At 43.6% G+C, this 13,838-nt stretch overlaps 2 protein-coding genes across 2 annotated transcripts; one reads left to right on the top strand and one right to left on the bottom strand.

Moving 5' to 3' along the window:
- Positions 1 to 138: 138 nt before the first annotated feature.
- LOC125766343 (nose resistant to fluoxetine protein 6-like) lies at positions 139 to 3,849 on the bottom strand. Its single transcript, XM_049432207.1, has 5 exons — positions 3,500 to 3,849; positions 1,857 to 2,229; positions 1,495 to 1,786; positions 310 to 1,420; positions 139 to 239 (listed from the first exon to the last, which is right to left on the bottom strand). The coding sequence occupies exons 1-5, from the start codon at positions 3,705 to 3,707 to the stop codon at positions 148 to 150; spliced, it is 2,076 nt and encodes a 691-aa protein (XP_049288164.1). The 5' UTR covers positions 3,708 to 3,849; the 3' UTR covers positions 139 to 147.
- A 599-nt stretch (positions 3,850 to 4,448) lies between these two features.
- Positions 4,449 to 6,150, top strand: LOC125766445 (GATA zinc finger domain-containing protein 1-like). The gene is made up of 2 exons (XM_049432421.1): positions 4,449 to 5,390; positions 5,461 to 6,150. The coding sequence occupies exons 1-2, from the start codon at positions 4,980 to 4,982 to the stop codon at positions 5,851 to 5,853; spliced, it is 804 nt and encodes a 267-aa protein (XP_049288378.1). The 5' UTR covers positions 4,449 to 4,979; the 3' UTR covers positions 5,854 to 6,150.
- Positions 6,151 to 13,838: the final 7,688 nt, after the last annotated feature.

Here is a 13,838-nt window from a genome sequence, read left to right as displayed (position 1 = left end):
TAGTTGGGTATTACTTAAGGCTTATCGGATGGTACACACGATGTTAATGGGAGAGCGTTCGTGTTATGTATTATGTGGCTGTATGGTATGAAGGTAAACTCTTTTCTGGAGCTTTTTTATGCTCTTGCATCGGCTGAAAAAAAAGGCTTACAGGCGTGCAGTTTGAATTGATAGTGAGAGAGATTTCGGTATCACTCTGGATTCGCCATTCGTTGCTGTATCGGGCTTCTCTGGTGTGTCTGTCAAGTAACAGGTAATCATGAAATGAAAGTACATTTGCTAAAGAAATCAACGACCGTGACTACTTACGCTTTGATGTTTCTCGTCCACGTCCAAACAGCATCCGTTCCAGTCCGATAATTGGCGACTCGAAAAGAAGCGTCCAAAGTAGTGCGACTGTCAACGTGAAGCCAATGTCACCCCAAAACTGATACACGGCTAGCAGATCAGTAAAGTAGTACGGCACGCGGGCAAATCCTGCCAGCATCGTTTGGATCGGCAGATGCAGCAGATAGATCGCGTACGACAAGCGGCCAAGCGGTTGCCAGACGGTTGCACCGAGAAAGTCGTTGATGGGTCCTCCGTACCCGTTAACACACGCGAACACAATCCAACCGACGGCAGTGGCCCAACTGACCCGGCTGAGTGACTCGTAAATCGCATCCACCGCCTGCGGTAAGGTGTCATAGTCCGGCTGCTGAATTGGATGATCGCCGAGCAGTATCGCCAACATGGCGGCACCCGCTAGCGTCCAGCCAAGCGCGACAAACCAGCGTGACAGCTGGACGTAGTGTTTCTTAGTGCGCTGCAACACGTACCCGTATATCACTCCTACCAACCAGGCACCGGCACGCGTATGCGTTGGATAGTATGTGTAAACGTGCCGCAAACGTTCCTCATCCACTGCCAGAAACGATAGCCGCAAATGGTGCACGTAAAACAGTACGAACACGGCAACCATCGAGGCGACGATCAGTGCCACGATCACGAACAATACACGGCGCCCCCAACGCCACAGTGGATAGATGATGAACGGTGCAAGCAGATACAGCTGCATGTCGACGGACAGGTACCAGGTGTGGCCGAGACACACGTTCTGCGGATTTACGTAGTTCTGCACGTACAGCAGTGCCGACCACCAGTACTCCTTACAGCTGTCCTCCGTTAGTGACATGGCGCCATCCCAAAACGGACCGGTACCGATGTACTTCATGAGTGTCGCGGTGAAAAGTACCAGAGCGGCCAGAGCCGGCGTAAGACGGAGGTAGCGATGCAGATACATGATGGGAACGTTGAGTTTACCACACTTGTCCAGTGCGTTCAGTATACTCCAGCAGGTAAGCAAACCGCTCAGCAGAAAGAACGTATCGACCGACACGGTAGACGATACGACGAGTACACTGTGGTACGATTCAAGCCACTGGACGAGGGACAGATAGGGTTTAGATTACAATCACCATCACTGTACGGCTCTGCTTGCTATTTGCTACTTACCGATAGAATGACATGCGAGTTGATGATGGGCTGCATGGCTATACGAACGTAGTTGTGGCTAAATACAACCCACACCATGGATATAACTCTTAAACCATTGATGCAGTCGATTGTGCTCGACTTGACGGATGACGCCTGTACGTTCCGTTGATACGTCGCCAGCAGTTTCCTTCCGTTGCAGTAGAGAGAAAAGATTACCAGATTACGATGCGGTGTCCGTCCCCGACATAGCTGGACAGCTTCGTACAGTGTACTCGCTACCGCTAACAGGAGAATAGTGCCGAAAATGGATCTGTTTTTGTGGATAAGATAATCAGTTATCGTGAGGACGGAATAGCGATCCCGGTGATCTGTGTACTTACATCGTTACCCACTGAACAGAGCCGAGTGTAGGTGGAATAGCGTTACAGCTAAGCCGTAAAGGTGGCAGTTTGGGAACGCTTTCGTTGAGAAACTGTTGAAAGTGTTCGGCAGTGCAGGATGCCGGAATGCACACACCCAAATGTGCGGCCCATATTTTTCCAGACGTACCCGGCATTATGCGCTGTGTTGGAGAACGTCCCGGTGGTAGCAAATTCTCGAGTGGCACGGTCAGCAAGCAGTAGCGGCCTTGTATCGTACCTACGGTAGGCATACCATGCTCATGTCGCAAATCGATACACTGATCGTAGTGTCCTAGTTCATACAAATTGCCCGAGAAGATGCCAGCCGGCCATTTGCCCCAGGAATCGAGCACTAGAAGATATTTAACATTATTTTTTTATTATTATTTATTAAGATGCTTGTCTGCAACAATTGCTTCACAAGCATGAACTTATAGCTAGTACCCTAACACTAATGACGGTGAAAAAAACGACTTAACGAAACAAGGCTTAGAAACTATGTTGAACTTAGGCTACTAAGGCGAAGGCGAGCACGATAGGATGACAGAGAAAAGGTGAAAATCAAACAGATGGCAGGACGAGTTAAACACATACATGGCACGTAACAGAGCGTTGTTGCGGCCAACAGGAGTACGTAAGGCGATATTTAAAAGGGGGCGAGAACGGAGGGAGCGAGTAGGAGTGTATAAAGGAATAGCAGACAACAGATCGGGGGCATCAGTGCAGTCCAACAGGAGTCCTGCAATCAGGGAAGATTCCACAAGAGAACGGCGGGCTTCTAAAGTTTTTTAGGCCCAAGGCACGACATCTGGACTTTTAGTCGGGCAGGACAGAAGAAGGTTCACCAGAGCGTATGCGCAAAACATATCTGGTGAAAGGCCTCTCTACCTGTTCGACACGCCTGATGTGAATCCTCGCAGTCGGACCAGATAACTGAACAATACTCAAACCACGACCTGACCAACGAGCAGAAGAGCACCCTAACACGCAAGGGGACATTAAAGTCGCGGGTAATTCGCTTCAAGAGTCCAAGAATTCGACGCGCTGAGCTTACGACCGAATTTGATGGAAGAAACATAACAGTAGTAGCCTTTTCTGGTTTGATGATTCTCAAGGTATAACACAGCTCGTCTAACATAACGAGTGGATCGAGAGAATACAGTAAAGTGCTCCTGTCGATAAACTTTACTAGTAGCAGCACTAAAGATATTGTGAGTTTATTGCCATCCTAAAGCAATACTTCTATTGTCTTCGATGATAAAGCTAAAGAAGAATGCTACTAGTTGAAAGATGATTAAATAGATAGTGCACATCTCATCAGACACTTAATCAGTTTGTGCCTCAGGATGACGCACTAGTCTTCACTTTCTCCTCCACTTACGGCTTTCGATGGATTACATATTCGATTGTTAATGATGTCCCGGATTAACCAGTGGTATGATAAGATTGTACAAGCACTTTATCAACTCGTATGACACTTTTTCATATAGTTTCCACCACTTCTGTACTAGGTGATAATTTTGTGTATTTTCTTTTAAGTGACAAAATCTTTTCCTTCGGCATGCTCGTTTGCAGACGGGTTCCTTTAGTTATAGAAGAGGAAGATAGCAGGAATAGCTTACATTTCACTGTCCAAAACTCTTTCGCCTGTACGCCGGCTACCAATGCCAGCAGCTGTCGATCGCATTGCGTTTCGTTGCGCAGCTGACGGGTATCGAGTGATTGGAGCTCGTCCACTATACCGGTGTAATCGATTGATGGACGTTGATCGTTAAGCGCGAGAACGTACGGCACTAAACCACCAAACAGCCAAAACCTCCAAACCAACATGGCGCAGCGGTGTGAACACGCGCATATACACTAAAGACACTCAACTTTTCTCTAACATTCACCGAATCGCACTAGTGAATGGTATGTATGGTTCGATTAGCACCGGTTTTATACTCAGACATGATGCATGGCAAGTTATTTCTCCAATCGACTACGGTTTTCTATGTTAAAAGGTACTTGATTTCGTTCTGATTTCAAAGTACACATCGTTAAAGAAACCCTACTCGAGAGTTTTCGAGAGATAACGGGCGAGTTTTTTGCTACTTCCCTTGGCTCGGATTGTTGTACTACTATTTTCCAAAATGAAGCGTCATGGTTCCGTAAATAGTGTAATTTGACTCATTCTATCGCGATAAATACAACAGTGAAATTGAAAATATAAACAAATATTGTGGCTTAGATAAGAGATGGAATGAATGCTAGGACATATGTTGATGCTGTACTGCTGCTTATTTCATTATTTAGTTTAATTTTTTATATTGTTAGTTGTTGAACGTAAAATATCTACACAGACAAGCTTTTTTGAGTATATATAACAATTACGCTAAATATGATTATTAAACATTTAGAATAATGTACATGTAACATAATGCAAATTCATTTTTAACAATTTTCAAAACAGTTTATGCAAACGGCCATTTTAAAAAGAAATGACAACCAGCATGTCTATACTGTGGTATTGAGGAATATACTATGGTAATGTTTCTGTTGGAAAGAATAGTATTTTGTTTGAGTGTCGTAATAAAATGCACCTAATCATGGAAAAATTACCTATAAAATTTAAAAAAAAACTCCATAAACTATGTACGCAAATATAAAACTATAAAGTTACAAATATGAAATGTTTTGACAGTGTCATTCTCAGTGTGCAGATGTCATTGAAAAAGAAGAAAAACAAGAAACAGAATCCATCAGAAGAAGTCTTCAAACAAATCTAGCGGTGAATATGTAAACATAACCATAGCTAGGTTAGCAAAACAGTTGGTGATAGCCGAACAGAACGATTAGCGAAAAAGAATACATTGTACGTAACAGGAGAATCTTTAAATCAGCAGACTGGCATAGGAGGGAATGGTTTTGCAGTGCGTAATACCATTAAATCGAACAAATGAAGTCAAACGTTATCCTGACTAGCGTTGTAAAACTTTGCTGTAAACTACGGTAGAGCAAAACCAGTAGTGACTTCTCTGCGAGATATACAATCAACGCAAGAACTTTGGAGCAAATGTGTTTGTGTGAGACAGCAGCTTAAATATATTCAACAATACCGGTATGGCACCGAAGAATAAAAAATGCTCCATCTGTGGTACAAATGCCACCTCAAAATGGATAACGCTCGATCGTAGGCTTTTATGCGACGTTTGTTATGACGTGCAATGCAATCCACCATTGGAACCGAAACAGGAAACAGAGACAGATGCTCCAGGACCAAGCGGTCTCGGGTACAAGAGTGAAACATTTATTTCAGCTGTATCGGTATCAAGCAACCCGGAAGATGACGCTGTCTTTGCGAAACCTTCCTTGATACCAAAGCCAAGCAAAGGTAGCAAGCGTGCTGAAACGCCACCAGCTCGAAGTAGCCAAAAAAAACCCGTTCGCAGTAAACTGAAAAAGACGGGGTTGAAGTTGAAGTTTACAGATGAAACAACACGACCAAAATCGGTTCCGAAACTGTTCCACGACGTAAGTGCTTTTGCTTTTATGTCCTGGCAGATGGTATAATGTTTTTTTCCTTTACCCTCTTATTTTTTAGAACTTCTGGTACGAGGTTGGAGATATTGTGTCGCTGATCGATATGAAGGACAATACGTACTACGCACAGATTCGAGGCCTGGTTGTGGATGTGTTTAATGAGAAGAGTGCTGTCCTTACATGGTTGGTCCCAACCGTTGAAAGTCCGCCACCGAACGAAGGTTTTGATCCAGCCACGTACCATATTGGACCGGACGAGGATGAGCTGCGGGATTTGAGCCAGATGAGGTTCGTTATGCACGCACCGAACGGGTACTATTTCAACCGACACCATCCTTTCCCAAGACCGAACGTGTACGGGCCAATCAAAAGGGATGGTCGATCGACCGAGGAGCCTGAATACGAATGGACGAACATTTGCCATCTCCACTATGGTGAATCTTCTGCCCGCTGAGAACGTATTCTGGTTAGAAGGTAGAACAAGTATTGTATTTTTGTTGTTGTTCAAACTGTACAGGTAGTCCCGCTTATATAGCCGACTGAGGAGAATTCAAAAAATCCGAGATTCTAGAATAGAAAGAATATCATTAGAAAAGAAAACTATTTGATTAAATTCAAAGGTATAATCAACTAGATTTTACTTTTTTTAAGGAACAAGGCCGTATTCTAAAATTTGGTCTTATTTGTAATGTTCGTTGTTACAATCCACAATATAAAATAAAAAATCAAAACAAAAAATTATTGCGTTCAAGATGCACGCGGGAAATATTTCATGTACGAACGATTGAAATATTTCACATGCGTTATGTAGTCAAATATTTATAACGGCGATTAGCATTAAAGAATCAATATCGTGGGCAAACTGCCAGTCTTGTTGTTAACTCTGTCACGATTGGACTATATCCTTTATAACGGTAAATCGTAATCCGGATAATGCAATGGGTAATGCTTCAATCCATCACGGACTGTTATGACACATTGTTGCTCATTTCAGTTTTCGGTGTACTCTCTCTATTTGACCAGTAGCTTTCGGGTGATAAGATGTTGTTCGTACGTGTTCTATCCATAGTGTATTAAATATATTTTTGAGAAGTTCCGCCTTGATCAGTTATAATTTTCGTGGGCACGCCGTAACAATCTTGATTGTTACCTATTTCGTAGCAAATGGTTTTGTTGTCATATTGGGAAGTGGACTTGCCTCGTGGCCCTTCGGATAGTGCAAGTGGCCCTATTAGGTCCATGTGCACGTGGTTTTTGGTGATTTTGGGTTTATTTAAATACTAAAGAATGGGCGGTGAAATGCTTGTAGTCTTAATGAGTGGTTGATCGTATTCCTGCCTGTGTTGTGCAGTTTTTTCTATAATTTTTTTTCCTGAAAGGCAAATGAAAAAGTTGTCTAATATTCGCAGTGAATGTGTCGCAAAACGGCGTCGTTTTCGTGGCGGCCATTTTATTTCATTAAATGCTAGTAATGAGCTTGTGGGTGCGTGCGTTAGTTAATGAAATGGTTCAGTGTTAGTGTGCTGAAGCTTTATAGTGTGTTCGTAATCGATCGCTTCTGTTCAAAATAACTTAGGTCAATGTGCACGTTTTCTTTTGTTTTGTTTCTGCACAAATATGTTGAGGGGATGATGAAATGTGGTTATCAGTGGCTTTTGATTAGTGTTTACGCAAAATTTACGTCCTTCTAGGTGGTGTTTGAAGTAACCTATTGATTCGTATATGGCATACAATTCTCTATTAATCTATCTCTATCAAACGTAGTCGGCTTTCCTTAAGCTGGATAGGATTTAAACAGGTAAGAATAGGTTTTTGGAGAAAAAAAAGGCTAAGGGCTCGCGTGGTATGATGCGTCAACATTAAGTGTTAGCTTAGCTTCCGATGAAGGATGCGCAAGCGTTGCAGCATTTGTCTGATCTTCTTGCATTTTGCGCCTGGAACCTTGGTTTCTTTGCCCCAGCCTAGCTGTGTTGAGTAATGTGGCCAACGTTGGCAGTGGAAAAATAATTATTGCCTGTATTTTATCTTTATCTGCGTCCATGAAATTCAACGCAAGATTGACCGATTGGGCTGAATATTAGTGGGCCATTTGTTAGAATTTGGTGCACGAACTTATGGAACGGGGTTTTTTTTTCAACGGATTGAGCTTTGTTACGCCCCTGTATTCTTCTAATATTCTAAATATTCTTCAGCGTAAGAATTTTTCATTGGAGAAAGCCTGTTGCACACGCAACGCCCGACCGAACAAATTACACTGACTTTTTTTTAACTATCCAGCCAGTCGCCATCAAAAAGATCCTTTCCATGCGATCCTGGATCACCCTCCCATTCGAATCCCCATTGATGATATCCGCACTAGCGCCCTCTGCCGGACGGTAGCTCGTCTTCTTCTGTCTCCTTCGCGCCGTCACAAAGTAACAAAGGCTTTTAGAAGAAGCGGCTCTAATCCTAATTTTATTGAACCTTTATTCTTACTGATTGTCTCGGTCCAAGATTTGTTCTCCTTCCTTCCTTCCTTCCTTCCTTCCAGCTGAGTTGAGCTGACTTTCCTCGTCCGAATTCGAACGATACTAATTATTGATACGGGCATGCCACCGTTTATGCCGCTGGACGAGTCCTGAACAATTTATCCTATTTTTCTTCCTTGTTCATTGACAATCCTTTTTTAACGTGATTCCAAATTTGAAGGTTTCTATTCGTTGCATTTGTATTGGGAATGGCTTGCAAGGCCTCTTCCCCAACTCCTTTTTTCTTTGGAGGGTCTACCCATCCTAGATGTTTAAAGTTCCGTAGGATGTCCAGTACAAAAGGACATCCAGCCGCCCCTAACCTTGGGAACAGATGCTAGCTACCCTCCTCCGTTCAGTTTAGCGATACAACCGATCTTCCCAAGGAGTTGGGTTTCCCTTATATCCAAGCTCAGATTTTTGGAGAGATATGTTACCATTCTGTATGCCGTGGACGTATTGAGTCGGAGTAGGGTATGGAGTGCCTATATTCGAGAGGCTTCGGATCCATACCCATATCAGTGCGGTATTGCTATTTACACTTACAACAGAACAGGAGTGTACCGGTATGCCTTCCTGGAAAAAATTGAACGCTACACTGTTGCCTTCTTTCTCCTTATCGCATTTCTCCTTCCGGATACAAGCATATCCTTCGTGTAGCGATGGTGTGTGTTAGTCTTCGTACAGGTTTGCTTGGTGTTAGACTGAGTAGATATCGATATCCTGCAGTGTATCGTACAGATCCGGTGTTCTTGTGCTGGTTCTTTACCCTAACGCACGATTTCTCATCAATTCATCATACAATTCTCACGTGTTGTTCAGCGTCGTCTACACTTGAAGTGCGGCTAAGGCTAATTTACACGAGTGAAGGGGGTTTTTTTTAGTACACGCACTTGTGAGTGTAATGGAATATGTAGTTATGTACGAGCAGCATGATCGTGGGGATTCTCGTTGAATCGACCTGTTCGACGACAAAGAAGATCCTTCTCCACCCAACCTTCGCATTGCCGAACGAAGCTCGATGGGTTCCTGGTCGCCGAAAGAAGCAACTAAAAATAAATGGGGTTGGCTTTTTGGTGCAGTTCCTTGGGGATTTACCTCGCATCTTCCACTTGCATCTTCGCAAAACGATTCAACGCGGATCAAGGATTTAGCTTCAAATCACGTCGGGGTCACCAGTTTGGGACGTTCGGTAGAACGAATTCGGATGTGATTTTACAGAGATGACTCACACGACTGGAGTTCTGAATTCAAGAGAGCGTTTTATTCCCCATATAGATTCGAGGGGCATAAAGACGAATTCCTTATGCACTTGGTTTACTCCCGCATGTTGGGGATGTTACAATTCATGCTGCTGTCAAAACAATTCCCTACAAAATAAGCTACTATACAAGTATTTATCTTTGTTGGATGTTTACATTTATACTAAGTTATGGGAGATGCTATAATGAACTTTGAATTAACGAATAACAAAGAAGAACTAGAATAAGAACAAAATTTAGAGAGAATAAACCAGTCCGAGTAGAGCAATCATTGAAACCACACGCGTCCCTAACAAGCACCCTTTAGAGCTACGAACATTGGTCCTTCGAGCCGGATCGCTGGATTAGGGACAGGGCTTACAGTTGAAAATATATCATTGCCAACAGTTAGAAGTGATTACACTGTGGGATAATAAGTGAATTCTTATTAACCATACTTTCTGCGCACTTGTAAGAGTACTAGTGATGCGTCGGTATACGCATTCGTGTGCAGCAAAGGAACTTTGAACGTGTAAAAGGTTCATTTCTTAAAGTGGTTGTGCTGCGTGTGAAACATTAATACGGGAGCGAGCGATCTCTAACCCGATGATCACTGATAAGTGATTGGACGTATTAGTGTGAAGCGAAGTGAATTGATTCGCAGACACTTTTGGCGATTTGTGAGGTCAACGGCATCGTGGTTGATTGGCTCAGACTGTGCGCGTCAGGTGCAATGTGTGTGTAACGTTTACGCGTAGTGCGTGTTGAGACTGTATAGAAACGATACTGCCATATCAGTGCAGCCATTTCGGTATCGTAGAAGCGCGTCACATGGTTACAGTGTGGGTAATAAGTTTATGCGTACTTTCAATACCCGAATTAAATCCATCGTTTATCGGAGACAAACTAGTGGCTTTAAGCTCATTATAAGTTCTGGTGATTAAGGGAACGATAGTGTCGGACCGGAATAATTTAATTCACCAATATGCCTACCACGGACCAGCCGACTGGTTCCACAGCGTCCACTGGGGATAAGGTAGTGGTTCAACCTGCCCCCATAACGGATCGACAGTTTCGCAGGTTGAAGAGAATTTACAGTGACTGTTTGCGTAGTATCGATCAATTTAAAGAATTTGTGGATGATTACAATGCAGAAAGGCACAGCGTGCAAGTACAAGTGCAATTGGAGCAGCTGGAGGACGTGAGAAGCGAGTTCATTAGTGCGCGAAGACAATTACTGCATGAAGACGATTGTGATGAAGATGCCTTAGTGGAGGAATATAAACAATTTAATAAAACCTTTATCGAAGTAAAGGGATTTCTTAAGAGTAACTTGCACCCGGAAGCTATAATGATGCCAGCAGCTAGTAGCACAATATTGCAAACATCTACGTATCGCCCTAAAGTACGGCTACCGGAAATAAATTTGCCTTCGTTCGATGGTGACGTCACAAAATGGCTAACCTTTAAGGACCGTTTCACATCCATGGTTCATGAGGTGGTTGAACTTTCAGACGTAACCAAGCTGCAATATTTGTTAACAGCCTTGAAGGGAGACGCAGCTACTTTATACGATCACACTCAACTCATAGCTGAGAATTACGATATTACGTGGAAATCATTACACGAACGCTATGATGATTCCAAGCGTATAAAAAGGGAACATTTTAAGGCATTATATCAGTTGGAACCAATGAATGGATCGTCGGTCGAAGAATTATCGCGTTTAGTGAACGAGACAAAGAGATTAGTGAGAGGCATGGAACGAACAAGTGAACCGGTAAAGCATTGGGACACACCGTTAACGTCGCTCGTGATTTATAAGTTTGATCCTAAAACGCTTCTAGCATGGGAGCAACACTCGGCTGACCAAGAAGCTGATTCGTATAAGGAATTAATGATTTTTTGTGAGAAGCAAATCAAGATCCTTAATAGTTGTACTATGCGAAACAAAACGTCAATTGATACTAAACCAGCAAAAACAGTCAGTGGTGTGCGAAATCAAATTCCTCGGTCGAAGAAAGACAATGCAACATCGTTAGCGTGTTCCGTTCAAACGACGAACCCATCAGTAATTGTGTGCCCGGTGTGCAAGGCTGATCATGTGTTATCAAAGTGTAGTTCCTTTTCAACTATGGACCGTTCGCAGCGACAAGAACAGGTTAAGGAACATAGGCTGTGTTTTAACTGTCTGAGGAGTGGTCACAGTATTAGGTTTTGTCGATCGCATTCGAGGTGTGAACATTGTAAAAGAAGACACCATTCGTTACTGTGTGATAAGAATGCATCTGCTGTCAGTGAAACGCAAGTCGTCCCCATTAGTGCAACATTACAGGACGGCAGTAAGCAGGAAAGGAAAATGATTTGGTTATCTACGGCACAAGTGTTGGTGTCGAACTGGAATGGTGAACCTGTGCCGGCGCGAGCGTTATTGGATATGGGCGCTCAATCTAACTTCATAACCGAACGTTTAGCTCAACAGTTAAAGTTGCGGAAGACGCGAGTACAGAAACCTCTGTTTGGAGTAGGAACGGTGGCCTTGACCTCAAGCAGTACAGTTACAACTACGGTCAAATCAGTAAACTCCTCACATGCGGCCACATTAGAGTTCCTCGTGCTAACAAGTGTCACCGCAGACTTTCCTCCAAGGTCAATAGATGTACAGCAATGGAACATACCATCAGGGTTTGTATTGGCTGATCCAGGTTTTAATAAACGTGAGAAGATTGATCTACTCCTTGGTGCAGAGATATTTGCTGAGCTGTTGGAGCAAGGACAATTAAGTTTAGCGCCGAACCTTCCAAGGTTATTGAAAACCAAGCTTGGGTGGATTGTAAGTGGAAAAATGATTACGAACCCCGAAGACACGAACCAATATGATCTTGCCTGCTGTAGCGTGATGGAAGAACGCTTTAACAACTCGATGGATCGTCTCGTATCGCTCGAAAATTTTCCAGAAGAAAGGATTCCGTCAGAAGATGACATCGCATGTATGAAACATTATGAGGAGACAACTCGGCGTAGTAGAGATGGCAGGTACATTGTAACTCTTCCTAAATTACCACAGTTTTCAACATTGCTTGGTGAGTCACGGGAGATTGCCTTGAGACGGTTTTTGGCAATAGAGCGAAGAATGAGAAGAGAAAAGGAACTTAACGATGCTTATAAGGAGTTCATGCAGGAATATATAAGCTTGGGCCATATGTCCTGTATAGGCACATACTCGGAGTTCGAGGGGAAGAGTTCGGAGGTGGCATATTATCTTCCACATCACGCTGTGTGGAAGGCTGGAAGTTCAACGACGAGATGCAGGGTAGTCTTCGATGCATCTTGCAAGACGAGCTCAGGGCGATCACTGAACGATGTCCTGATCACCGGACCTCAGATACAAGAAAACATCATATGCATACAGTTGAGGTTCCGGATGAAGAAGATTGCTGTGGTGGCGGATGTGGCGAAAATGTACCGGCAGGTGCTAGTAGATGACAACGATAAGGCATTGCAGAGAATCCTGTGGAGAGATCATTCTGGAGAACAGCTAAGAGTGTACGAGCTTAAAACCGTGACGTATGGCACAGCATGTGCACCTTTCCTAGCTGTACGTACGCTACAGCGTATTTTTGAAGACCACGGAAGCAAGTACCCAAAGGCGTTAGCATGCAAAAGGGATTTTTACGTTGATGATTTGTTGTCAGGTGCAGATTCCGTTCAAGAGGCTCGAGAAATGGCGGATCAGTTAAATAAGTTAATGAACGAAGGTCAGTTCTGCTTACGGAAATGGGCATCAAATCATCATGGAGCGTTAATCGGTATTCCCAGTGAGCAGCATGCAACCGGCAGTCAGTTAGAACTTGCCACTGAACAAGACTCAATTTCAACACTAGGATTGGTTTGGACTCCAAGCAAAGATACTTTAAAGGTCCAGGTACGGGTACCAAGCGAAGTAGAAGTCAAAACAAAAACACATGTTTTATCATGTATCGCTCGATTGTATGATCCGTTGGGATTCTTGGACCCGGTCAAGATGAGAGCGAAGCTCATTATGCAGACGATATGGGCATTGAAAGATGCGGAAGGAAAACCTTGGAGTTGGGATAAGGAGCTGCCAAACCAATAAGTCAAGAATGGTCATCATTTGTTACCCAACTGAAGCTGTTAGAAGATGTGAAAATACCACGATTAGCAGTATCCAATTCCGCCGAGCAATATCAGTTGCACATATTCTGCGATGCATCCGAAAAGGGATACGGTGCGTGCTGTTATGTTCGTAGTCTGGCAGCGACAGGAACAGTTGTGGTTCATCTATTAATTTCGAAGTCTAAAGTAGCACCTTTATCGCAGAGAATGACCATTGCTAGACTTGAATTGTGTGGAGCATTACTTGGAAGTAGATTGTATAGTGTGGTGAAGGAGGCGTTGGTAACCGATGTGTCTTGCTACATGTGGACTGATTTTCTCACGACATGGCATTGGATTCAATCGCCACACTCTCGTTGGAAAACTTTTGTTGCCAACAGGACTGCAAAGATTCAGGCGTTAACCAGAGGGGTAGAGTGGAGACATGTTCCTGGTAAGGAAAATCCAAGCGATTTGGCATCGAGAGGATGTGATCCGGAAGAATTCTTGCAGCAGAGTGCACTATGGTGGTCGGGGCCTGGTTGGCTTTCCCAATCTGAAGATCAGTGGCCAGA

Source organism: Anopheles funestus, chromosome X, assembly GCF_943734845.2.
Source record: "Anopheles funestus chromosome X, idAnoFuneDA-416_04, whole genome shotgun sequence".
NCBI classification, from domain to species: domain Eukaryota; kingdom Metazoa; phylum Arthropoda; class Insecta; order Diptera; family Culicidae; genus Anopheles; species Anopheles funestus.
The sequence above is the reverse complement of the archived record's forward strand: the minus strand, read 5'-3'. Positions and strand labels throughout refer to the sequence as shown.

Excerpts from the sequence above, each read along its gene's own strand:
- LOC125766343 (XM_049432207.1), bottom strand. The coding sequence starts at position 3,707 with ATGTTGGTTTGGAGGTTTTGGCTGTTTGGTGGTTTAGTGCCGTACGTT. Across the intron at positions 1,787-1,856 it reads TCTGTTCAGTGGGTAACGAT|ATCCATTTTCGGCACTATTC; the intron begins GTAAGTACACAG and ends CCACAAAAACAG. Across the intron at positions 1,421-1,494 it reads ACTCGCATGTCATTCTATCG|TGGCTTGAATCGTACCACAG; the intron begins GTAAGTAGCAAA and ends TCCCTCGTCCAG.
- LOC125766445 (XM_049432421.1), top strand. The coding sequence starts at position 4,980 with ATGGCACCGAAGAATAAAAAATGCTCCATCTGTGGTACAAATGCCACC. Across the intron at positions 5,391-5,460 it reads TTCCGAAACTGTTCCACGAC|AACTTCTGGTACGAGGTTGG; the intron begins GTAAGTGCTTTT and ends CTTATTTTTTAG.